At 35.7% G+C, this 27,451-nt stretch overlaps 2 protein-coding genes across 4 annotated transcripts in view; one reads left to right on the plus strand and one right to left on the minus strand.

The window, feature by feature from the left end:
- Window positions 1-11,517, plus strand: part of FYB2 (FYN binding protein 2) — a gene marked incomplete at its 3' end in the record, with an annotated part of 132,472 nt that extends 120,955 nt beyond the window's left edge. Inside the window, exons 16-20 of one of the 3 annotated variants that reach the window (XM_081255579.1) lie at window positions 5,135-5,221; window positions 6,935-7,016; window positions 10,054-10,210; window positions 10,317-10,350; window positions 10,902-11,517. In XM_081255579.1, the coding sequence (XP_081111705.1) occupies window positions 5,135-5,221; window positions 6,935-7,016; window positions 10,054-10,210; window positions 10,317-10,350; window positions 10,902-10,914 (373 nt within the window). Of the gene's footprint in view, window positions 1-5,134; window positions 5,222-6,934; window positions 7,017-10,053; window positions 10,211-10,316; window positions 10,355-10,901 lie in introns of those variants that run through there. The other 2 variants (XM_081255578.1, XM_081255580.1) reach the window with 2 other exon arrangements.
- Window positions 11,518-22,499: 10,982 nt separating this feature from the next.
- The window catches only part of PRKAA2 (protein kinase AMP-activated catalytic subunit alpha 2), a gene marked incomplete at its 5' end in the record, with an annotated part of 57,734 nt that continues 52,782 nt past the window's right edge, over window positions 22,500-27,451 (minus strand). The window contains 3 exons of the mRNA XM_081223818.1: window positions 22,500-22,860; window positions 24,125-24,251; window positions 25,692-26,196. Of these exons, the coding sequence (XP_081079944.1) occupies window positions 22,622-22,860; window positions 24,125-24,251; window positions 25,692-26,196 (871 nt within the window). The 3' untranslated portion in view covers window positions 22,500-22,621. The remainder of the gene's footprint in view (window positions 22,861-24,124; window positions 24,252-25,691; window positions 26,197-27,451) is intronic.

Genomic DNA, 27,451 nt, shown 5'->3' on the forward strand with positions numbered 1-27,451 from the left:
CACCCCTTGGTCTATCTCATTGCCTTCCCCCAAGGTAAACACTCTCCTACATTTCATGTCTTTCACCTCCTGTTCAAAACCAAAATACTGTTATCAAGCACAGGTGATAAAAATATATTGTTTCATTAGGGATTTTAACATTGTAAAAACGGTATGTTGTATATAGAATTCTGCAACTTATTTTTTACTCAAAATCCATCATTTTTTAAGCCACTATTTATTCATTTTCACTGTTCTATAATATTCTATTTTATGTACATACCACAATTTATTTATCCATTTTCTTGTGAGTATTGGGGTAGTTCCATATTTTTTGCACTTTTGAACAATACTGCTACAAATGTTCTTATTTATATGTATACTTAGAAGGGAAAATAATGCAAATTTTATAGGGAATGAAAATTCATAAGAAAATGCCAACTTGTTTTCCAAAGGAAAATAGGCAGAAGATATGAACAGGTCTTCTATAGAAAGACATGAGGGGTGAATAAACATATTAAAAGAGGTTCAACATTGTTAGTAATGAAGGTAATGCAAATTAATACCACAATGAGATAGTATCTTATACCCAATAAATTGGCAAAAATTAAGAATTCTTTCTGTGTTGGTGAGAATGTGGATCAGTATTCCCTTTAAATACTGCTGGGAAGAGTGTAAATTGGTACAACCACTTTGGAAAATAAACTGGCATTTTCTTATGAATTTGCATTCCCTGTAAAATTTGCATTAATTGTATTTTCCCTTCTAAGTATACATGTGATTTATGATTGTTACTTTCTATTTCTTTAAAGAAATCTTTATCCCAAGATCATAATATATTCTCCCATATTTTCTTCTAAAACTGTTAATTTTTTGGCTTTTACACATAAGCCTTAGATCTACCTGGAACTGATTCTGGCATTTTTAGTGAAGTAGAGAGCCAATTAAATTTTCTTCCATGTGGGTAAATGTTCTAGCATGATTAATTGCATAGCCCCTATTTTCCTCATTTCTACAATGCCATCTTTGTCATACTAAGTTTCCAAAAATCTGAATATCTGTTCCCATGCTCTGTATTCTATTTGTCATTTTTTTAACATCTTTATTGGAGTATAATTGCTTTACAATGTTGTGTTAGTTTCTGCTGTAGAACAAAGTGAATCAGCTATACATATACATATATCCTCATATCCCCTCCCTCTTGCATCTCCCTCCCACCCTCCCTATCCCACCCCTCTAGGTGGTCACAAAGCACTGAGCTGATCTCCCTGTGCTATGCAGCTGCTTCCCACTAGCTATCTGTTTTACATTTGGTAGTGTATATATGTCCATGCCACTCTCTCACTTCATCCCAGCTTACCCTTCCCCCTCCCCGTGTGTCATTTCTATCTTAATTGAATTGTGATCTGGAAAAGTAGTTGATATGGTATTAGTACACTGAGGAAGTAGCTGATATCAGTACTTTGACATATTCTGTGACATGATTCATGCCTAATAAATGGTCGATTTTTATATGTCCCATGTGTACTTTAGAAAAATATGACTTCTCTAATTGTTTGATACAAGGATCAACTTATGTCCTCTAAATCAAATATTTGGATTGGCCAAAAAGTTCGTTCAGGTTTTTCTACTGTTATGGAAAAACCCAAACGAATTTTTTGGCCAACACAATATGTGTTAATTCTCTCAATAAAATCGTTTATAGATTTATGGATTTTTAGATGCTTGATCCATTAATATATGAAAGAAGTGAGTTGAAATCTCACAGAAAGATGGTAGATTTGTCAGTTTTTTCCAAAAGTTTTCATTTTTTTCTTTATATATTCTAAGGCTCTTTTGTTAGTTGCATACAAAATTTTAAATATCTTCTGGTGAATTAAATGTTTCTGTTTAGGTTGTAGCCATCTCCATCCCCCCTAATATCAATACTATTAATAACAAAAATAATACTTATGTAGGTCTGTCACTGTTTTTAGATTTAACATGTATTAACTCATTCAATCTTCACAATTGTGAAGTAGATACTATTATTATACAAATTTTGTAGGAGAGGTTGAGACACACAGGTGAAGTTATTTGCCCAAGCTCATAGCGCCACTAAGTGGTAGAACCAGGATTCAAACCCCAGCAACTAGACTTCCAATCCATTCTCTTTACTACAACACTAAGCTAATTTCCTAGTGATGCTTTGTCTTAAAGTCTAATTTGCCCAGTCTTATACCTACCTGACCTTTCTTTTAGTTAGTATTTCCCTAGTATACATTTTTCATCCTTTTTCTGATTTCCATATTCTTGTTCAATGTGTCTTATATAAAGAGCATAGAGCTGAACTGGCTTTAAAAAATATCTAACATGACGATACGTCTTAACTCCTACCTTGCCCTAATGTAAAGTTTAATCTTCTGAAATATTGTGGTGCTGATAGCATTTTCCTCAGGACAGACTTGTCTTCTGTGCTTGCAAAGTGCTTACTGCTCTCTCTGGTTTCAGTTTATTTGCTGGGGGCTATTAAGGTATAATGTACAGGACTTAATCTAAGTGTAAAGTGTGGCAATTTGTTAAAACAAGACAAAAAAACCTTTATCCAGGATCTAGCAGTTTTGTACTGGGAGGGCCCTATCAGAAAATTCTTTTGCCCTACTGCCAAATAAGGAAGTCCAGAACTGTGGGCAAGAGGACAATATAATTAGAGCCACACTTCAGGAAGAGTAACTAGACCTAGAACCTTCTGCAGAATGCTTTTGAGGGAAGGTCGGAAGTAGAACATTTGTTAGAATATTGTTAAAGGTGCTCAGGTGAAAGATGATCAAAATGTGTTTTGGGGTGGTGAAAAAATGAAGAAGATATTTTAAGATTAAATGATAGTCACCAAGGCACTTAACCCTATAAAAATCTGACCAATTTCTTTTTCATGTGATAGAATAAATCTTCTGTAGTTTGGCCTCAGAGAAATCAATTATTAAAGACATTTGTAGCAGATGGAACACTGATGGAAAATAGCAGAATTTGGAATAGGAAGGGAGACGGAAGATGGTATCTGAGTTCTTGTCAGCTTGGCTAGTTTGCATTGTCATGTCCTGGTACGTATTCGGTTGAAGAGATGCCTACACAACTCTGGATTAAATTGTCGCTAGACAATCCGGACCTCTGATTTTCATTTCCTTTTGTTCATTAGAATTTCCCCTAGAGAGTCAGCAAGGGAAGGAAGAAGAGGGGAATCTTGAAAAAGACACTGGAACAGCTTCTACAACCTGGTCCCAGTGGGCCCTATGGCATGTCATGTTACTTCTCTGAATCTTAGTTTCTTAACCTATGATACGGCAAAAAAACAATCCTCATCCTGCCAAATTAATTAAGCTCTCTACCTAGATCCCTATAAAAGCTAAAATAAGTTGACAAAGAGTTGACCATAATGGTCACACGGCTAGCATGGGTAAAAATTGGTATGACTTATCTGAAGATATATTGTTTTATAATCATTAAAGAAAATAAACTGTTAAGCAGGCATTTGCTTTGCCTATTCCCTGCCCTCACAGCTATAGCTCCTGCCTAACAAGTCCATGCACAAGTTCTCATTAAACACTTGCTCTGTGCCTAGCACTGTGCTGAGCTTGTGGTAGGTATATCTGGAATGTGTGTCTGGATCCCATCTTTTGGGAACCTAAAATGAAGAGATAAAATGAGTGAACATCAGACAATTAGAAAAGGAGTAACCACTGAGCTCCTTGTTATAGACTCCAAAGGCACATTGAGAAAAGAGGGTGATCGGAGATCCCTAGACGAGTCCTGGAAGTCTTCTTAAAAGCTTTCCCTAAGCTGCCTCTTTTTTATTGAAGTACAGTTGATTTACAATATTGTGTTAGTTTCAGGTGTACAGCACACTGATCCAGTTATTTTTTCTGATTATATTCCATTATAGGTTATTATAATATTGAATATAATTTCTTGTGCTATACAGTAAATCCTTGCTGCTTATCTATTTTATGTATAGTAGTTTGTATCTGTTAAACCCATATTCCTAGCCCTCATCTTTAATGCTGGCCAGATGCTGAGTCCCTGATATTCTGTTGGACCTTGTGACCATAATCTGAAGGGAATTGTGACACAATGTCACTGAAAAAATTTTAAATTCCTCTGACGTAATATTCTTGTGGTAATAACTTACCCAGTGAAAAGTTGTGTTCTGATGTGCAGACACCATAGACATACAGATGGTTGATAGAGGAGGGGCCAGTTTTGTTCACATCAGTGATGAACATATTGGTTGCTTTGTCATACCAGCAAAGTAAAGTTTTAAAGCAGCAGGCATGGTGAAAGACCATAGACTTTGGAGTCAAACACACTTGGATTCAAAGCCACTGGGTTCAAAGCCACTATCTCTGTGACCATAGTAAGTTACCTAGATCATCTCTTTCCCCCTTTGTAAAACTTTATGAAAGACTACTTTAAAGGACTGTTGTAATGCTTCCTGTAAAAACCACATTAGTTGACATATGTAAAATGCCTAGCCTAAGACTTGACACATAGGGGCTCAAAAAATATGAGTTCCTTCTATAATACCCTCTCCCCTCTCTGCATCCTTTTCTGCTAATGCTAAATACTAGTTGGATTAGTCTTGTCCCACAGTGAAGGTCCATTTTATCATTCGCGTTTTAGAGGTGAAGAAACTGAGGCTCAGAAAGGAGAGGAAGTGTGATTATTAGCAGGTTGATTTCTTGCTTCTGGCTTCAATTTTTTTTTTAATTTAATTTTTATTTTATATTGGAGTATAGTTGCTTTACAATGTTGTATCAGTTTCAGGTGTACAGAAAAGTGATTCAGTTATACATATATCCACTCTTTTTCAGATTCTGGCTTCAAATTTGGATTGCCACAGATCAGGTGTTGGCAAGCTATGGCCTGGGGGCCAAATATGGCCGGCCACTTGTTATTGTAAATACAGTCGCAATAGCAGAGTTGAGTAGTTACCATAGAGATGGCATGGCTTGCAAAACCTAAAATATTTACGTTCTGGCCTTGCCATAGATTATGAAAATATACTTCTAGATGACTTTTTAATTTTTTGGTAAAACACAGTTGCCCAGAAAGTACTGATTGTTCCATAAGGGTTTTAGTTCAATCTTAATTTACTTGCTCAAAATATTTTTCTTCTCAGGGATGAAGATAAACTAAAGACTTGGAAGCCCAAGTTTTTGATATCAAAGGAAAAAAAAGAGAAAAATGGTGCTAAAGAATCAGAAAGGTAAGCACAAAAGTACACTTAAATTACAGCTCATCTGCTGTGATTTATACCTCTTACTAGCTGTGTGACCTTGGGCAGGTCATTAAATTTGATTTTCAGGTTCCTCATCTACAGAATGAGAATATTAACACCTACATTATAGTACAACTGAGAGGATTAAAAGAGAAAAATAATATGAAAATGTAAAGCGTCACACACATTTATCATTCCTGCTTTTGGTGGATAGGGAGCAAGAGAAGAATGCTAGCCAGTCCTTATCAAATGATGAAAAATTTCTAGTATTCCTTTGGGCTGTAGGAACTTTTCCCCAGTAAGATAGAACTTAAATAATACACCAGTTAGAACTTAAATGATGCTTTGAGAAGAGAAACTAGGTATCACATAGTAAGACTGATTTCCCTAAAATACAATATAATTCTAGTTATCACTACATTAGTGTTAGAAATAAAAAAGCATGTTTTATTGATTCAAGATCTCACCTTTATTCATGTGATTCAAATTCCCAGTTGGCTTGGTGGGGTGGTGATGTTTTTTACTATCTCTGATGGTCACTTAGTGCTCTGTGCTTCAGTCTTCTCAGTTGCTGGGATATGGGGCAGGAGCTGAGGCACTTGGTTTAACAAGTGTCTTGGGGAAATCCTTGTCTAAACGGTCATTGAGCTGGGAACACTGCATGGTCTGTCTGCTCTGGGAAATCTGTCTAGAAAAGTCCTACACGGGCACCCCAAGAGAAATCAGACATCAGTCTATACCAAATTTAAACTCAGAGGATGGCATAGGATGGCCCTTCCCTTAAGTTTGTTTTCTTTAAGTTTAGACTTGATGTAATTTATTTTTCCCAAGCTGGAAAGATGTATTCATTAGACGAGAAGAGCATCTTTCTACCTTAAACTTCACACTTTTACTTCTGCGTAGCGTAACAAAACAGCATTCCAAGAGATGAAATAACAGTGAAATTCTTTACCTTCCCCACCCCAAAAAAAGCTTTCTAGTATTTTAATGTCTATACCTAAGTCTTTTTAGGAAACAATCTTCTCGTGCTTTTTTATTTCTTACAACAAACTGATATAATGGTTTACTTTTTTTCTCAACTGAGTAAATTTGAAAATGCAATATTGAGTCTATTATTATTCCTGTAAATTGATGTATCAATTTTCTATGTGTTCTTTGTTCCTTTTTAAATGGTTTCTACCATAACTTACTCTACCAATAAGAATTACTTTCTATATTAGTGAAACCCTTTTATTATCCCTTTATTAATCAAAGATGATGACCAGTTTTCACAGGAGTCTGGGGAAGGGTATCCCTGGTATAAAGGCATAGAAATGACAGCCCACCGTCTAAGATGTTCCATGTAGACTTTGAATGTATATGGAGAAAGGCAGCTGGAAAGGTAGGTTGGGGCCAGATTATAAAATGCCCTGTGTACCACACTAAGGAATTTGACTTTATCTTATAGGCAGTAGAGACAGATTGAAAGGTTTTAAGCAAGAGAGTGACATGATCAATTAAATTTTAGAAAGATGACTCTGGAGGAAGGTATGCAGATAGATTTGAGGAAGGAGAGGTAACAGGAAGATGGTATAAAATTAAACACATAAAATTATATCTGAATTTATCCTGAAATAGAATGAGTTTATGGCTTTGGAAGCTTAGAGTTTTATTATAATACACTTCACTCTACCTGCATATTTCTGCCCGCTTATCTCCCAGGAATTTCTTCAAAACCAAGAAGCAAAACTTAGAAAAGAACAGAATGGAAAGAGAAGAAAAACTTTTTAGAGAAAGATTCAAGGTACGTTCTCCTCTGAAAGTAAAAATTAACAATAAGAGGAATTTCTTTTTTTAAAGATTCGATAAGTGCGTTGCACGTCTGCCTCACTGGGATTGACATGATCTTTGATTAAACATCTGATATGTTAATTTTTTCCTGATACATTTCTGTATTATCATGCCTTCGTACATGCTATTTCCTCTGCCTGGAAAAACTGCTAAGTCATTCTTTAAGGCTCTGTTCAAATGTCACCCACACTTCCCTAACTCAACCAGGCAAAGTTACTCCCTCAGCACATTTCATACATCTATATTACACAGTATCCGTTATAACACTGATCAGGGATATTACTCTGTGTGTGTGTGTGTGTGTGTGTGTGTGTGTGTGTGTGTGTGTATTCTGAACTAAAGTCTTGAGTTCCTTCTGAAGAGATTTTTGTCTTGTTCAAGTTTTCCCTCCAGCTCCCAACATAAAAATGGTCACACTAAATGATTAAAAACTTCTTTCATTTAGAGTCCATAGAGCATTTTTCTATAATTGCAAAGTTCAAACACTCCTCCCTTTTGATTTCATATACTGTCACAGTGAGGATTTATTAATTTTAAGAAACATATATTGAACACCTTCCATGTACCAGACATTGGATTGAGAGAAAGTATGCATCCTGCTCATGGAATCTGTCCAAATTACTACTTTGCCTAAAATCTTTCAAAAGTTCCTCATTGCCAAACAGATAAAGATTAGGTTTCTTAACATGAGATATAAAGCTCTTCATGTCATGACCTTTGCTTGTCTTTCTGGTTTTATTTCCTGCCATTCTTCACCTTGCAATTTGTGCCTTGGCCACAAATTGTTCATAGATCTGTTTCTTGAATGAAAGTCCACCTTTATCCTTGCCCTGCTATTTCCTTCCTCTAGGCATTTATCTGGTCTGTTCCAACTGTCTGGTGTACCCTTGCTACTTTTCTCTATCTGACTAGCTCCTGTTCATTTATGATGACCTAATCGAGACATCTCCTCTAGGAACCCACACTTCCTGATTAAAGAAACTACATACCTATATACCTGAGCAAACCTCTAGCTTATCACAAAACATTAGCATTATTGCAATTACATGTTCATCAATTAAACTATGAGCTCCTGGAGGACAAGGGTATATTATCTATCCTTATATCCATACACAGAGCAGAATAGGAGTACCTAACACTGTGTAAATATCCAAAAACGTTTTTGGACTGAACTAACATAGGAACATACACAAATCCCTCATAATCATTAATAAATTCTGCTTGGACCAAAGCTGATTAGGGTTACTATATCTAGGAATTGTGATATGAAATTATTTACTGCAAACTGTGACGTTATTTGATTAGCTGAAAAACAAGTGTGTAACTATTACTTGTTGAAAGGACCCTACGTTCCATCTAGTGCCCCCCATTGTAGCTGTGACACTCTGTGACACTCTCATATGGGACAGAAATCCCCATTCTCATATGTACGTGAGTCTCTTCTTCCTAATCACCTATGGTGAGTTTCCTTGATATATCTTTAGAAAAACTATACACTTTCAATAATTTTTATTCAGCTCAAATCACAAAACATTGGGTGCCCCATTTGTACCAGGCACTGAGGGTACAAGGATGGATAAAACTGTTTTCCATTTTCATTTTATGAGACAGTATGTTAATCAGAATCCATAATAAGGGTATATACAAAGTGCAGTTAAAACAGTAAATTATACATGGCAGTCATGAAAAGGTACTTAAGAAAGAAGAGTATTTCAGGCAGAGAAAACAGTAGGAGCAATGGCATGGAAATATGTAAGGTACACAGCACATTCAGGGTTATCACACAGCTTGATGTGGCTTCAATAAAGGGGACAGAAATGGGGGGCCGGGGAATGATGGTAGGCAAAGGACTCTGAATGTCAAACTAAGAAATGTGGATCTTACCCTGAATGAAGAGTTTCTAGGACTTTATAGAAAAAGAAGGTGACCACCTAATCAGATTTACATTTGCAGAAATCACTGTGCATTCACAGTGAACAATGGCCTGGAAAGGGTAAGATCACTCTGGTAGGCAAAAGAAAAATCTTGTGGATTAGATCCTATTTGGTATAGATTAATCATCATTTATCATCCAAATTCAGGACATTTCTGAGAGTGGAAGGAGGCACACTTAATCACAGTAAGTATTTATAAATAGAGGCATTAACTGTAAGTAGAGACTATCCCAAGCAAAGGAAGATGTTTGGCCACCCTAATTTGGTGAAGCGGACATCTGTAAATATAAGCTACATATTCTGGAACTGTTATTTTCCAGTCAATGGATTTCAGTACATTAGAAGGTTGTGTACCTGTTGATGTATGGGTTGGCTAGTTTACCACACAGAAAAAAACTCCCCTGAAGTCAGAAATCAAATTCCTTAGTTTTTTCCACAAATGCTTGTCTTTAACCACCAAGGGAGAGTGGGAAATTGCCCCACACATCATTCCTACCTCTTTAAAATGTGTGTGCTACAGCTGTATGTATATAAGAATAGATGAGCCCGCCAGAGAGGAAGGGTAGAAAGAACAGCTAGAAATGCTGTGTGTATAAGCTCTAAAGCACTACACAAAGAAAGAGGTTTTTCTCTTTCCCTCTTTTTCTTTTTTAACTTGTCCTTTCCCAGGTTTGGTGGTAACTTTATTACTGCAACAGTTAACATACCATTCATGGTACTTAATTCATACCAATGTTAACGCCTTCTCACCCACCAGAATTCATTCTAGTACAATTAGATAATGGGTGTGAAAACACTTTGAAAATATGATCGTACCAAACAAATGTAGGAAAGATTGTGATAATAATAAATGTACTATTATGTCCTTAAATAACTTTTCTTTCCCTGAATATCTTGCTATTATTTTCTTTTCCCTTAGTCATTAGTTAACTAATTAATATCTAGCATCTTGAGTTTATTTTGAGGTTAGTATAGTATGTCCTCCATTCATTTTGTTACAATGAAAAAGAATGAAAACTATGCAAGCACAGTCCGATTAGGAATTTCTCCTTTCAGTATGACAAAGAAATTACTGTCATGAACACAGCAGTGGCATGTTCCAATAATTCAAGAAATGGAATATTCGACTTGCCAATAACCCCTGGAGAAGAACTGGAAGTCATTGATATCACTGAAGACAATCTAGTGATATGTCGCAATTCTAAAGGCAAATGTAAGTTACTGGCTTATTGCCTGTAAGATTTCAATCACTGTTTTTTAAAAAAAATCTCAAAGCATTATAACTTTCAGATTAGTAATAGTGATTTTTATTTCTATAGATGGATATGTGCTAATTGAACATCTAGATTTCAAGTGAGTGGTTTGATTTTATACTTTAAATAATCAATTCTAAATACATAATACATTTTTATGTCTATAAGTCTCAAGGAAAGACTATTTCATATATTTAAATTCAGGAAAAGTTTTTCAATATGCAATGCCCTATTCTATAAGGATTACTTGGAAGAGACTATTTTTGTGTCTGCCGCTCCTGAGGTTATCAAACTTCTCTACAGAGCATATTTATAAACATTTTAAAGGAGCATAAAAATATTAAACTGGGGGCTTCCCTGGTGGCACAGTGGTTGAGAGTCCGCCTGCCGATGCAGGGGATGCGGGATCATGCCCCGGTCTGGGAGGATCCCACATGCCACGGAGCGGCTGGGCCCGTGAGCCATGGCCACTGAGCCTGCGCGTCGGGAGCCTGTGCTTCGCGGCGGGAGAGGCCACAACAGTGAGAGGCCCGCGTACCACAAACAAACAAACAAAAAATTAAACTGGATAAAAAGTTCCCCTGAAATCTCCTACTCACTATTCTATGGGCCTGTATTTCAAAATGTTTGTCTATTTTTCTTTTTTCTCAGGCATGAAGTTTAGTCACCTTAGGAAGATCAAGATCAAATGGTACAGTCTGCACAAGTGAGAACTAGTTCTAAGGTCTCAGTCCTGCCTCACATCAGTTTACGTGTCAGCATGAGATGGTGGAATCTGTGGAAACTTTCATCAGGAATTTAGAGGAGAAAAACAAATCCTCCACATTTAGATGTTGATTTTGCTCCTAAGCAGTTATCTTTCAATGTCTATTTCAGTATCTATTTCACTGCTGGCTCAAGAAACTGTGAAACTGTGTGTGTTGGCATTCCAGCACGTTTAATGAGCCATGTCCAAAGTTAGAAATCACGCCTTATGGCACCTAGTCAGTTGTGCAGATGGTTAGTTTGCTTCTAATGCTTCTAATGTTAGTACACCAGTGTTTATCATTTCTAGAAGATGTTGTGCATTTAAATTGGGTGTAATTTAACGCTGAAAATAGTATAACCAACATCTTTTAAATACTCCAATTTAAGGTATAATCTCAAAGCAGAAGGACATTTATATACCAATTTTATCACAAAACTAAAATGCTGCCCAAAATTGGTTTCTTTGGGAATAGTATGCTGAAAAGTAGTTTTTTTCCTAAATTCACCCAACATTTTGAGAATTGCCTAAATATATTTAATAAAATTTAAATAATATATATGCTGTATCAGTTTAAAATAACCGTTTTACTTACTTTAAACAACAGAATATTATTTTGTTTATTAAATATCTATTAAATATCTACTAAAATAATTCATAGGTATTTTTACTTACAGAAAGTAAAGGAACATAAATAAGCTGAGCTGTAAATAACATTCTATTTTTCAGATGATGTACACTGCCTGCTAGGGTGATTCTGCCCTTCAAGGGTATGATCCATGGCCTCATCCTTTCTACTGTGAGACTATTTTTTTAAGCTTCTATGTTCTTTTATCTTCTTTTTCTTGTTCCAAGTGGCACGTGCCAATAAAGGCCAAGCTCATTCTAGAAGGATCAAAAGTATTCATAAAGTTTAGAGAGGAAGATAGGTACACAGATTAGTACAAATAACAATTATAACACACAACATACAGGTGACACTGAAGCTTCATCTTTAAACACATATATTTGCTAGACAAGACACAGAGATGGAAAACTCCATGCTCTGCCTGGTGACCAGGAAGAAATTCAAGGAAAAGGAGTATAGTGTATCTGATAGGAAATGGCAAGTGCTGGAATGGGGTAATTCAGGGCTAGAATGTGTCAGAGGTCACGTGAACTTTTTTCCCTTTAGAGAGTAGGAACCATTCAAAGGTCCTAAGCAGGAAGACAATGCCAGGTGTCCGGAGAAAAAAGGAAAAAAAATCATGGCAATATGGGTGAAAGATTATGGATGACAGATTAGAACTAAGAGAGACTAGTTATTTTTGCAATATTCGAGGCGTTAAGACCACTAGACCTTAAGACAGCAGCAATAGAAATATATAGTTTCAGGAGCCCCATTAGAGGTAGAAGTGAGAGAGAAAAGGAATTAGGAAGTGACACTGAGATTTCTTTTCTGGGAGATGAGATTAAGGCTGGCACCAAAGAAAGACTGGGGATATATTTCTGCTTGGACCCCCACCCCCCCACCCCCGGATTGAATTTCTCAGTGAGAGGCAGGGCAACCAGGCAACAGCAGCCCTCTCCCATACTGTGGGCACGGTAGAAGAGGAGGACACGGGACAGGTATGGCTCATGGGCAAGGTGGTAAGCCAGAGGGAGTACCGGGCTATGTTGCGCAGACACCATTCCTGCAACAATTCTGTACAAAAGAGGATCAGAACCCACATATCACACTTGCCACCGCACCAAAACATGAAGTATCTTAAATCCTGAGGTGGCAGTGGGACTACATTTTTACCTGACATAGGTTTGTCCCATGCACATTCCATCTCATCACATGGCCTCTTATTCTAATTCCATGACTCAGCTCTGAGTCTCCATTTCCTCATCAGTAAAGCAGGGCTAATAACACTCACCTTGTCTACTTCTCAGGGTTGTTGTCAGGCTGTAATGTAATAATATAAATAAAAGTGTCCTAAAATCCTTAATACAAAATACCGTCTAAGTGTTGTTATTTTTAGTACCTGGGCTTTTCTGAAGTTGGAAGATGCTGAACACAAAAACAGGTTTTTGAAATTCGAAGGTTAAGACTTGAAAGAATGGCTAGGATGTAACAATTTTACATAGATATACTTAACAGGCTTTTGAAACTGAACACTTTTCTATGTTTTTTGAAGTATAAACCATTTGGTCTAATATAAACTAGTACCTAATTACTATTTATTGATATGGAATACATTTTTAGGAAGAACAGTCCATCCACATCCAAGTAGTTGTTTCTATTTCACTATCAGCCACATTTCTTCCATTCTTTAAATCACAGCACTGAAACTAAACTTCATACACTATTAATCTACAAGGTTCTTTAATGTAAACATTATAACTAAAGTTTCAGTAATGTCTCAAGCAAATGTCATCTGTCTCCTAGAAACCCTCATCTAGCAGAACATTTCAATGGAAAAACTGAGTTTCTATTTTACTGTTTAATTTTGCATAAAAAGAAATCATTAAAGATGACAACACTCTGTTGGGTAAAAGACAGCTTACAAAGGGACTTGACCCTAACAGAGGCTTCCACTGGGCCTCTCATTCATTTATAGGCTGGGCCACCAGCAACCTGTTAACATGCACCACTAAAGCTGTCCCTTCCTCCTTTTGAGTACCTCTGACACACTTGGTCTTCCAAGTCGACATAGCATTCTCTTGAGCAGGGCCTCTCCCGCACATGTTCAGAACTTTTAAAACATAGATTCTGAGGGGAAGAAGAGGAAGAGCAAAAAGTCAAAAGTCACTTCTTAGATTCCTAAGAAGTGGTTGTTTCTGGGTAACAGGGTTCGGATGATTTTCTTCAGCTTCTTCAAACTTCCTGTACTCAGATTTCCTACGATAAGCATCTATGACCCATACAACTTAGGAAATAATAAAGGAAAAAAAAGTATTCGCTAATAACAAATCTGTTCTTCTAAGTTTGGATAAAGTAAATTGAAATCTTACATAGCTTGACTTTGATGTGTTTTTAATGAGAGCTAGCATATATTTTTCCAAAAGTTGCTTTTAGATATATAAATATGGGAGGTGACCATCATAAGCACATAGGACCACATCTACATTGCTTGTTCTCTATTCTCAGCAGCCTACAGTGTAAAATTTTGTTGTAAACCTGAGGTCTTCTATGGTAAGCAGAAGTTTGGCCTCCGTGATCTTCGTGTCCTGGTTTTAATACCTGTAACTATGTTATGTGACTTGGGAAAAAGGGACTTTATAGATGAAATTAAGTTTGCTAAGCAACTGGCCTTAAATAGGGAGGTTATCGAAGTGAGCCCTATTTAATAGCATGGGCCCTTACGATCGGAAGAGGAAGGCAGAAGAGTCAGCCAGTCAGAGATGTAGTGAAGAAGAGGCAGGCGACATTTGAAGCATAAGACCCCTGTCACTGGCTTTGAAGGTGAAGGGAGCCATGGACCAGAGAATGATGCTGGTCTCTAGAAGCTGCAAGTGACCCCTAGCCAAGAGCCAGAAAGGAAATGGGACTGCAATCCCACAGCAGCATAGAACTAAATTCACCACCAACTTGAATGAGCTTTGAAACAGACTCTGTCCCAGAACCCTGCCCTACCAATGCTTTGGTTTTCAGCCTGTGTGACTTAATGCAGAAACACCAGCTAAGCCCATCAAACTTGTGACTTACAGAACCGTAAGACAATAAATTTGTGTTGTTTAAGTCACTAAGTTTGTAGTAACTTCTTACGGCAGCAATAGGAAACTAATACAATGGCTAAAGTTAGAAACTACAGTGTACAACAAGGAAGACAAAAGTGGACAAAGATGGTATGGAATCTCCAAGGAATCACAGGCAGCCAAGTTCTACAATGGCTTTGTCTGTAACTATTAATTGAGTTGCAGAACATTAGCTTAATGACTGAACAGAACAAAACAGCTTTCAAATTAACCAGAGACTTTAATTTGATTTTGTGAAAAAAGCTTATAAGTAATCAGATAGATAGGCTGCTTTTCTCTTCTGTGTTTGTTACCTATGAGTTTGTACAGTGCAAGTATTAACTAGGGAGAACCTATAACTATGAAATGCTGTGTAATTCAAGAAGACATCTTTACCACACAGTTGCTGGAAGACATTCTTCCCACTCATCATTTAACACTCACAAAAAATACATAACAAACAAAACTGAACTTTGAATCTATGGTTATTAAAACACAAAAGCACTAAGAGTCTGGTCTTTTTTTTCCCCTTCCTGAAATGAATTAGAGAAAATGATCCCAACTTCAACAGTTAAAAAAATTATTTTAATAGATATGTAATCAAGTGCTTCGGTGGGTAAATGCATCAGCCTATGGGATTTTTTTTTCCAAAGATGGGCTAAGAAAGAATGAATGCAAAGTGTTCTTGAAAATTTTTTGAACAATTAATATCCAATCTTACATTTTCTTATGATTGTCATGGACACAACCTAATGGCTGTCAACTTTCAGTTTTGTTTGTTGCACTCAAAAGTCACTGTATGATATTTAAGCATACATGATACAGAACACATTCTTCCTAAAACAACATTAAGATTACTATGCTTAGAGTTCACAGTTCTCTAACAATTTTACATTAAACACTCAAAACATCATACAACCATAGATATTTGTGAATAGTCTGGAGAGAAAGCTGTATTTTGGTACATTAAGGCATCTTCAGCCAACAGTTTAAGAAGTTCTGAATATCTGCTGCAACAAAAGACAAATTTGATATTTGGATGTTCGATACTTTCAAGAAAATTTAAAAGTCCCTTAAAATAAGAATACCATAATTTGTGAAACTGTGGTCTTAAACATTTTTACCACTATATTCTTACCACATAAGACTTACCTAAAATCAAGATACTCATCCTATCAGTATCAAAGATATCTATTTAAAAAAAAGGAAGGGATTTACATTAAATATGATGGTAAGTCCTGTATTTTAAACAAGGGCTTTCAGTTTCTCACAACATCTGTGAGGTAGGTTATTATCCACATTTTGTAGATTAAAAAAACTAAATGAGGTTAAATGACTTGCTGCTGTCAAGCAGCCAAACTGAGAATCAGATTCAAAATTAGATTTTGTTCTTTGCTCTGCATTATTTCTTTCATTTACAAACTTTTTAAAGGGTTGAAATATAAAGACTGCTATTCACTGCATTCATTTTAAAAACATGAAAAGGCAGCCAAACTTTTACCAAGGTGACTTAAAAAGTGAAGCAACATAAAACAAACAGAAAAACACATTTAGTGACAATTTCTGACAATGATAGTGAGGTCTGGCCAAAGGAACCTGAAAACAAATAGGCAAAAGCAAACAATGTGACTGTTTGTGGAGGAGAGATTTAAGGGAAAATGAGAGGCATTAGGGAAAAAACACAGTTTAAACAAGTTTTTGACTAATTAATAGTCCTACAATTCAAGAGAAAAGGCACAATTAATTAAGGTGTTTTTTTTTAGTGGATCTGTTTTTTCCATCTTAGGAAAATGTTATCTGTCTAGAAAAATGGACTTTCTTTGTAACAAAACTTAAAAAGGACTTTTAGCTGTGAAAAATGCATGCTTAAATTAGCAGCAAAAATTAAATATGCAGTTCTCCTTGGCTAGAATGTTCCTATTCCTCCCTTGAAATTTTTTTTTCTTCAGTCTTTTTTTTAATACATCTTTATTGGAGTATAATTGTTTCACAATACTGTTAGTTTCTGTTGCCCAACAAAGCAAATCAGCCATATGCACACACATGTCCCCATATCCCCTCCCTCGAGCCTCCCTCCCATCCTTCCTTGAAGTTTTAAATCTACACAAAGTAGCAAACCGCGAATTAAAAAATTCCCACTGTATGAACCTTGTCAAAATTCTCTGTATGTATAACTGATTAAATTTGTTATAAAGCAAAAAATAAAAAAATAAAAAATAAATAAAAATTAAAAAAAACCCAAAAAAAACAAAAGAGTTGTCATGCTAGGATATTCTATAAGCACTTCACTTTTTTCCTGGAAAGAGCATTCTGCTCTCGGATTTCCTTAATTGCACTTTTTCAAATGTAACTTAAATTTACTTACCCTGCTTGTCCAAATAACCGTGAGCTACTTCCATAATGTCTGAGCTGCTTTACATATAAACAGTAGTTACCAAAAGTCACATACACAATCATGGCTGCAAACTGGCATTGCTATGCAGGCTGGCAGTAAACATTAACATTGGCTCATGAAATTAATACAGTCCCGCAGTCTAACTTCTAGACCCAGCCTGATTCTTATCAGGTTATGAATGAAAAAGTTTAATTAAAACTCAACATAGTCTAGACTGTGGGTCCCGTTCTTTATGTTATTACTGGTCGGAGGCATCAAATGCATTATAATTATATAGGGAAAGGCTGGTAAGGATGCCAGCAACTTGCTTAAATAAGATACACTTTTAAAAGCTCAAACATAAATTACATTTCAAATTTTTACAAGGTTTAAAAGAATCCATATCAAGCCAATAATAATTAGGTAGTTTGTGAATAGAAATATACTCTATGAAAATAGCATCTTATCATCTAATATGCATATAAAATGAAAAATTATCAATCTGTATATGAAATCAAGATAAGCCTAATTTAGATTAATAGTCAAAAACTATGATTTAATAAGATAGGAGTTGGGGCTAGTTTTACTTTCTAAAAAAATCTTTGCTATGAGAATCATATAAATAAAGTTAAGGAAGAATCATGTCCTAAAGAGTTTCTTCAGTATTTTTTAAGCACCCTCAATAACTTAGAAGTACTTAACAAAAGTCAATATGCTAATCATAAATACTTACGATAATTACATCTAGTTAGTACAATCAACTGGTTCAAATAATTAAACTAAAAAATATTCAGTTAAGACTACTTCATGTCACTCTAAGACCTGAAAGCAATACATCTTTATTTTCATTACTCAACTATGCAGATATTTCAGTGATTCAGACTGTTTTCCCCCAGAGGAAGCGGGCATATAAAGAGCAGTGATCATCATTGAACACTTGTATGACATTAAAGCCTTGTGAAGAGCTTTCTGGTCCTGCTTTCTCATCTGGAAAATCGTTAACTCACAAGGTTACTGTAACGTATTAAATAAGTTAATAGAAGATATGGAGGGTCTCTGGATCTAAAAATCACTATTAAAATGTATGGAACACTTCCATCACTCCAAATTAGTAATCTTTTGCTTTATGGCAAGTGCACATGACATTTTAACATGTTTGATTTTCTGGATGATTTTTACCATTTGTATTCCAGGGAGGCAGCTGTATTTAGAAAAATATTTTAGTATATACCTTCAAAACACCTCGCCAAACAAATACAGACCATTCACACTAGTATAAAATCTCTAAATGAGTAAAAAGTGAGCACTAATACAAATCATATGAAAAGGCAGAGAAGACAGAACTTTAAAGCTGAAAGGTAACTCAGAGGTCTTTTAATCTATCCCTCCCACTTTAGAGGTTACAAAAATGAGGCCCAACACAGGATGTGACTTACAAATAGATTGCACAGATCCCTCATCCAGAATTTTAGAGTTTCTGAGAACTATTATTAAAATAAAGTACATTCCCTATTTTAAAAGTCACAGAGCGACAGAATGATCAGGTAAAGAAGTGTGAAATTGAAAACGTGGAGGTCTTTAAAAAGAAATAAAAACAGACAAAACTGTGAACATGTCTAACATTTAGATATTGAGATTTCACAGCCATTAACAGGATTTAAATTATTAACCAGTGAATAGACAAACATGCAGTGTCTATGGTAGGCACATTCCAAGACCTTATATTTTATAAATGGAAGGTGCATTGCTTGTATTAACTCAATATACTGTACATTTACAGATAAATCCAAATAGTCAAAAAATCTGTAACAGTTGTCTACGATTATCTTCTCAATTACATCTCATCTAATAAAAAATCAATTTGTATTCCCTGAGTACAAACTGGCTAGGGAATAAGAGAAAGCAAGCCCAGGATTATGTAACTGTCCCAGGAAACCTATTTGCAGAAAGGGGAGAATTGTCTGTACTACATACAGCCAATTCCCTGACATGGAATACTGTTATTTCTGAATAATTTAGGCTCTTGGATTCTCTTTATAGCTGGCAAGTATCAAGGAATGCAAACACTAGTGGTTAAAAAAGTGTCTCAAAAATTTGTTGATGAAAACAAAAGCCCAACTTATAACAGTGTGCCTCCCTCCCTCCCAACATACCTAATTTGGGATGTTGTTTGTTCCTTCATTAAAGAATAACAGGAATTAGATCTAAATATGGCGTTCTATATATAAAAGTATTTAGAAAATGTTCACTGATTATACTTTCTGAAAGTAAGAATCAATGTTATTGACTCATTACCCATAGAGCCATAAGCATTAGTTACTAGTCTCTTAGACCATTTTTAGAAGTAATCTTGGTTAAGGTTTTTCAGTTATTCATTCATCACAAAAAAGAATAAATTTTGCTCTCCACAAAATACCACAACCTGATTAAGAAAATCAAGGTGTTATGAAACAAGTTGTAGACATATAAAATTCTACGAATCCAGCATTCACTCAAGATGAATATGTCTACAGGATAAAATGAAATTATTCTGATTTTGAACCAGATTCTCTCCAATAATTGATAAGGGAAAAGGAAATCTTAATTTTATTCTTATCTACCCATTATGGCAACCTAGTACAATACTTTTCTTAAAATAGTATTTTTCAAATATGTTTTTTCCCAGGGGATAGTCAGTTTAAAACCATGTTTAAATTAACCTGGGCAAAGCAGGATTAAACAAAGTTAAATGGTTTTCTTTTTTTCACAGAAGGACTGGTCAAAGTCTTTATGCCCACATCCTTTATCATCTTCAAGCAGGAGAGTAACGTGCATCATTTTCCAAACATGCTCAATGAAACCCCTTTTCTACAGAGCATCTGACAGAATGCAGTTTGGGAAATGCTATTCTAGAACCAGTATGGACTCCATTTTCCATGATATAGCTAAGACTTTATCTGTAGCCTAATAATAGAAGCTCTCCTCCAGAATCTTAACATGAAGAAACTGCTCCTACCCCAGGTCTGTCTACCACATACCACATCCACAATTACCCAGTTTACAAGACTGAAATGTGGGAACTTAGCAACTGATTTCTTTCCCTCTCCCTGCTCATTAGCAACAAAGAGTCTCCTATGAAAATGTTCTAGCCCTGTTATGCTGGGCTGAGCCTCCTGTACTCTTCTCTCTACAAACAAAGTACTATGCCATCTACATTCACAGAAGAGCTGTGCTCTAAAAACTTAAGGACACAAGAACCCAAACTGTGACCCTTGGTTCTCCTAAAATTCAACAGATGGCTATCAAAATGTAGATATTCATAAATGCTGGTAAGAATGAGAAAATAGTAAATAACATTTTAACTCTTAAAAAACATGACAATCATCCATTTAAAGTAATTTTGATATAAGTTTCTAACATTTGATTCATTAGACTAAAGAAGCTAAAATGCCACTGGATTCCTTCCGTTTCTCTGTCTTCAAAATTGTTAGGGATTTTGTCATTGGGAATAAGGAATCAGATTAATTCCTTATTTTGAAGGTCACCCCATTCATAGGCAAGTATTATGAGGTGGCCCTGCTTTTCCCAAAAGAGGTATTTACACATTTGTTGAGGCCAAAATTATGCCATACCTATATGCAGCAGGACTGCTTTTCCCTATAAAAATATTCACAAAAAAGTATCCTTCGATGCCACTAGATGGCAATCTTTCAAAGGTTTAAACTTAACACATCTTAACTGCAACCCCACCCTCTTTCCCAAATTGGCTAATAAGGATTCCTTGTACTTTGATATTAAGAAATCAGGCTTAAAAGTTATATAACACCATTTTTAAAAAGTTCTGCAAAACAATATGATGTGACACACTGCAAACTCCTGACTCAAAGCTCTTTAAAGACAGACATACTTGTCTTTCATAAACACAAGAGAAATTTGGTCTAACATTCTCATTTGCTTCTTGGTAGAAAACACATTATTTTTGGCAAAGAGAAACCTGTCAAGGCAATGTCAATTTTTGTTTTCAAGAGCTTAATCTTTTATAGGGTAAGTCAGGTGAATAAGATTGTTAATTATAACATATTAAACAAGACAAATGAATAAATACAAATTCGATAAATTATACATAATTTTAAAATTAAATATTTTTACTAAAACAAAATATAATCAATGGGCTATTATCTACCCTGCTGTATACAGGTTTTTTGTTTTTTTAAAAGCCTTAAAAAAACCTGCAGAAAGCCAAAAAAAAAAAAAAGTTTGGTTTTTCATTTAAAAGCACTGGTGCGAATACATATATGTATATATGTAAACAACACATATATTTATTCAAGAGAGAATTTTTTGAATGTTTAAGGCTTCCCTGCCCTACCAGGTTCAACAGTGAAAGTCACAGTCTACCGAGCTTTGGAAGTACACAAAAGCCCTTAGGGCCAGAACAGTGTTTCAAACTGGATGGCTAGCAACCAAGATATAGAACAAAGAAAGAGAACCAGAAAAGATTTCAAAGCTGAGTCAATTAGCCACTAGGATCAAACAATAAACAAAGACAAAGGTGACTAGGGAAGGTGAGGGAGGGGGGTGAATACAGTAACAAACTTCTGATGAATAATTAGCATTATGGGATGCAACAGGACACACACATACACACATACTCCTCACCACCACACACAATAAGAGATCAAAGATAAGAGTTCTCTTTAAGAGACTGTTGGCATTTTGCTTTGTTTCATTTAACTGTCTATTTTATCATGCTTGGTGAAATACAAAAATAAATAGAGTGAAAAAGAATTTGAGAAACGTAGATTTTGAAGGCATGTTGTAAAATGATATAAGTTTATGAAAAAGACAAAGGTGGTTGTAATTCCAGATGTTCCAGTACTGAGTAGAACCTTGAAGGCTCTTAAATATGTTATTCAGGAAAATCTCAAGATAAAACCTCTAGTTGGTTATAGCTGTTTTTAAGGAACCTGGAAATGACCGTTACCTGTTTCAGGACCACAGCCCTTCTGTTGAACACTTGGCAATATTTGCAAAAACTGCTAGCAGAACTTGGTTTCTGAAATTTGGGGGGCTGGTTCTTAAGATTTCAACATTTAATTACTATCTTACTAATGTTTGGGCTATTTTTTAATCTTCTTGTGCATAAACACAGCTTAAAGCCTGCTGAAATTTAGGAAGCAAACTGGATTTATCTACACTAAACAGTAAAGCAAGAAGATGTTGCCAAAACCCCCTTTGACTGAGATGGTTCACCAGTAAAGGTGTATTAATCATCTGTAGTGAATCCACAATTTTAGATTAACAATAATCTTCATCAGTGTTCACGTATTAAAGATACTACCTATGTAAATTTATCATAGGCAAAACAGAATTACAGAGGTCTACAGTAAATAAAATGCTAGACATTTTCCTTTTCACTCATTTCAATGGCGTTGAGCGTCCCCTGGAGATAGTCACAGCTCTCAACCAGTACTGCCGAGTATGTGATATCCATAAGTAAAACAATAATTTAAAGAATATATCTGATTTTCACAGTGCAAAAACAGAAAGATAGAAACTAAGGAAAGATCATCAACGGGCTAAAGTAGTGATCAGACTGGCACACATTTCAAAAAACTCCATGGTGTGACTGCCCAGGCGAGGTGGAACGGAAGACGATGTGCTCCCGATCAGGGAGCCCGTGAGAGAGCCAGAGAGCGAATGGCTCTCCGCAGTTACAGAATCCAAACTGGATCGCGGTCTGTGTAAGCCAGCAGCAGAGCAGGACCGCTGGGGCGTTGAGGAGCCAGACCTCTGCTCCACCACCTCATCTGAAATGGACCAAAGAAGAGCAATTTATATGAAAGGTACATTTGCCCGAGCCCTTCCTATGAAGATACCTTATTCAGAATATTAAGTAAACACATCTGAGCAAGGGCAACCTGACAGCAAATGTCATGTTTCAGTGTTTTAGGAGCAGGGGGTGGCAAAAGCTTTTCCCTCCCACGATCATAACAGACATCACTAACCAATCTCAACACTCCCATACGGGCAAAATGTGACTCCTAAATCCTTCTCAACACAGTATTCAACAGTAACCTTGAAATCAAACTGATATCCCTTTCATTTGAAGAAAGCACACCTTTGGAGGATTATTTTCTTGCGTTGTATCAACAGAAAAAAATCATTAAGATAAAAACAAAAGTTACCATTGCACTGATCCTTCAGTGTACATTGCAACTGCCTAGGGGAAGGGGCAAGGGAAATGTTGGGTAAAATGCAGATTCCCAGTTTCCCAGGACCCATCTCCAGAGATTCTGATTTGCTAGGTCTGGGAGAGTTCCTAAGAATCCTCTTTTTAATAAGAACTCTGGGTCATTTTGATGAAGTGGTCTGGGGACCATATAAACACAGCTACAGTTGATGGCAGTTCAAGAATAAAGTTTAAATGCTGTTGAAAACAACTTCCCTAACTATGAAGTCCGTTTTCCTCTGGTTCCATCCAGCAGTGGACTCTTGGTTTATTCTGCTTGTATCCCACTTGGGCCCCTGTGTGGAATAAGCACATTTGCTCAGCCAGGTTTGACTCAGGTTTGACTCATGTCCAAGGACATGACCACCTCCGTTGACTCCTCTGCCTCCTGGATGGCCATGGGCACCAAAATCCAGCCCAAATCCCAGGAAAGGCCTATCTGGATACCTTGGCCACCCAAGATGAAAGAAGCTGATGAAGAATGAAGTTTAGATATTATAATGCTTACTGATAAAAGATAAATGGAGAAGTGTGACAAAGAATCTAACAACATCAACTAATTTTAGGTAAAAATTGCTTTCCTGTTGTTCCTTACTTTTCTCCACAGGCAACACTACAAATGACTTTTTTTATATGAAGGAAGCACTTCTTTTGGAGAAGTGCTAGATTAGAGATTTTCCATGTCTTCAGTCCTCTGTTTCACTTACATTTTTAGTTAAGTCTAGATTACTTAAAAACCAGTATAGAAGACCTACCCACCATGTCTTTGAGATGGTTTAATATCTTGTCAACTAGTGCCAACTTTTATCTTCTCAGAGCTCATGCCTGCATGGCTTCCTTACCATCAATGCTTTTAAAGTCCAAAAGATAGCTTCTATTGTCAACTAGGTACAGCTGTAAGCTCATTTTCACATAATTGCCAGTCACTGGATTTCTTCTTCTTACACGTAGATGGTATGCATTCACTACCTAAAATGAAAAATCTTTAAGGAAAAACATTCGAAACAACAAACTACAAAATATCTCCCTTATTCTTATTGCAAAGAATAATATCAAAACAAATAACTGATAGAGGTGGGGTAGAGAGGGAATTCCTGAATGATCTTTTTTTTTTAACATTACACAGTAATTTAGTATTTATTTAATCCCACTAACCATACTGTGTACAACGGTTAAAATTCAAAGGGAACTCAGAGACTCTAGAGTCCAGCCTTCTTTCCAGATATGCCTCCACTCTAAACCATCAGTAATATTTTGGTTGCCCAAAGGTATCAACTTGGATACCTTTACCTATGAATATAGAATAGACAGAAAAAGGACAAATAACATGTCAATGGTTTGAATCAGGCACTGTTAACAGGTACTGCCACAAAATTTAAGTATCGTAGTAATCTCGTAAAGAAGATACTATTTGCCTTTTGAAGATAATAAAACCGCAACTGAGATAAAGAAGATTCTGGTTTTCAAAACATCTTATCAAATTGGTTCCAAAAATTTCTCAGTAAGAATTTTAAAGACATTAACATCTCCTTTTTAACTAAATAAAACTGCTTCAGAAAAGGGAGGTATGTTTTTTTTAATGGATTCATTCCATGTACAAATAATGAAATAAAAACATGTCAAGTGAATATTTACATGATATGTTTGAAAATTTTTTTCTTCAGCTAAAAGTACATTCACAGTCCTCAAGAAAGGAACAAGAGTAAAAGATACCTGAAAATAAAAAACTGATTTTCCCCCCACATATACTCAAATAGAACTGAAATGAATTTGAGTACTAATAAAAAAGTAAAATGTGGGCTGAGAATAAGAAAAATATACCACAACTAAGGACTAAAAGAACAAGCCAAATAAGACAGATTTTTCTCAACTTACAGAAACGTATTTGTTTACTGAATAAATATGTCCTGATGGTATAATTTGTATCAACCACTTGCTGTTACAGCTACTGGCAAAAAGAAAAAAACCCTCCCTTAAAAAGGAGAGAGAAAAGTAAAAACACAGTATCTTTGAAGACACATGACTTTTTATTGTTATGATGCATGCTGAAACAGGTTTTCAAGAGATTTCTCAAGAGATTCAAGAGATTAAATTCTCAAGAGATTTCAAGTTGATTAAAACTTTGTTTCTCAGCCAAGAATGCTATTCTATAATTTAAAAAATACATAGGTCCCCAACATTGACAGTTCTTCATATCCTTACAGAGATTTGTTTTTTGTTTTGAATGTACATGGTACACTATTGGAAAGAATGGGATTTATCAGCCAGAAGCATCAAGACCACTAAATTCATATCTAAATCAAAACCAACTTTTTTTATTGACCTTAGTACTCAATTCAGCAGCTCAGAGCAGCATACTACACAAAAAATGGCTTCTACAAATGATCTTCATATACTACAATTTCCTACCTTCCATTCAAAATCCAGCTGCTTCATAGCTCGGTAAACTTCAGCCATAATGTCATATGGTTTGCTTTGACTTCGGATTCCAAGATGCCACTTGGCTTTTTTCACAGCTAAAGATTTGGGCTTAGTTGTATTCAGTGCATCCAACGGACATCTTGCTTTAGGGCTGTCTGCTACAAGAGGTGGCATCCTTTCTGGATGAGGTTTCAGGCCTGGGGGAATATGCATGGTACTATCATCCATAAAAGAACCAGTTGGGGGACTAGAGGCGAGGTAGAACTCACTGGCTTGGTTCATTATTCTCCGATTGTCAATGATAAGATGATAAGCCACTGCAAGCTGGTCTTGAGGGTCACCACTATATAAACTGTTCATTACTTCTGATTCTGTACACTCAAATTTTTCACACACTTCTTTCACAGCCTCATCATCAATGACGTTAGCATCATAGGAGGGGTCTTCAGGAAATAAGTAACTGGGCAAATCTTGTTTAAACCATTCATGCTCTCTAGGAAAAATACCACAATACACTATTGTAAGAACATGCTTTGGCAAGTCCCGAACAATTTAGACATGGGGTAATACAATATAACAGAATCAGAAAGACCTGGTCTCTAGTCACTTTCTAGCTATGGGACCCTGGGTAAGTTGATTCATCCCTGCCCTTGAATAACTATGATCATTCAGACTTGGGTATTTGGCTGACATTTTCTCAAAAATAAATGAAACGAGCCTGTCACGTCAAAGGAAACAACTGGCAGTATTTGTTGCCAATCATAAAATTCAAGCTTTCAAGCAAAATGTTAGAATTTTGTACAATTTGTGTCTGTCTCCAAGAGTTTGACAGCTTCTCAATACTTAAAGACTACTACTTTTATCATGAAGAGGATAATGACTGTAATTTTAAATTATATAATAAAATGTGTCACCATTTGGAACATCAGTCTACCTCAATAACCCAATATTTTCCATATGACCAATGCAAGATGTTACAGAATCATATATGGGCAAAAGATCCACTCAAAATACAGAATAGACCAGTGGATTTTAATGTAATAAAGTATAAAAGTTCACTGATATGTTTTCTTATTTGCTATTGCAATTAACACATTAAGCTTTGGTTTAATATCAAAGAAGAATATCTGTAACTATCTGAAAGGCTATGGAAATGTTCCTCCCTTTTCCCACCACTTATCTGAGATCCAATATTTTTCCTAGACTTCAACTAATACAACATATTGCAACAGATGACTGAAGAAGCAGATAATGAGAACCTAGCTGCTGTCTCTGACTTAGAGGATTTGAAAAATGTAAAATAAAAGTACTCTTGTCACCATATTTTCTTGTTTTGGAAAATAAGGTTATTTTTCATAAGACACATATTATTCAGGATAACATGTAGTAGTTTATTATTATTAAGTGAATTAAATATCTTTAAAATTTCTCAGTTTTGATTTCTAATATGATATTGATAAATATGACCTATATTTAAAAAAAGACTCTTTGGAGTCCTCAATTTTAAGACTGTAAAGGGGTACTCAAACCAAAATGTTTGAGAAGAGAACCAGTCTCCTAGATCTTATTTTCTCACTCTTCTGGGCCTTTGCACATGATGTTACTATTGCCACCCTAGAATATCCCACCCCTTTTCATTTAACTAACATGTACTATTCCTTCAAGATTGTGTAAGCATTGCTATATGGTAAATTGGGCACTCCCTAAGCTAAATTTAGATCAGTATATATTTTACCTGAATGCCTTCA

This window comes from Mesoplodon bidens, assembly GCF_964165515.1.
Source record: "Mesoplodon bidens genome assembly, chromosome: 2".
Classification (NCBI taxonomy): Eukaryota; Metazoa; Chordata; class Mammalia; order Artiodactyla; family Ziphiidae; genus Mesoplodon; species Mesoplodon bidens.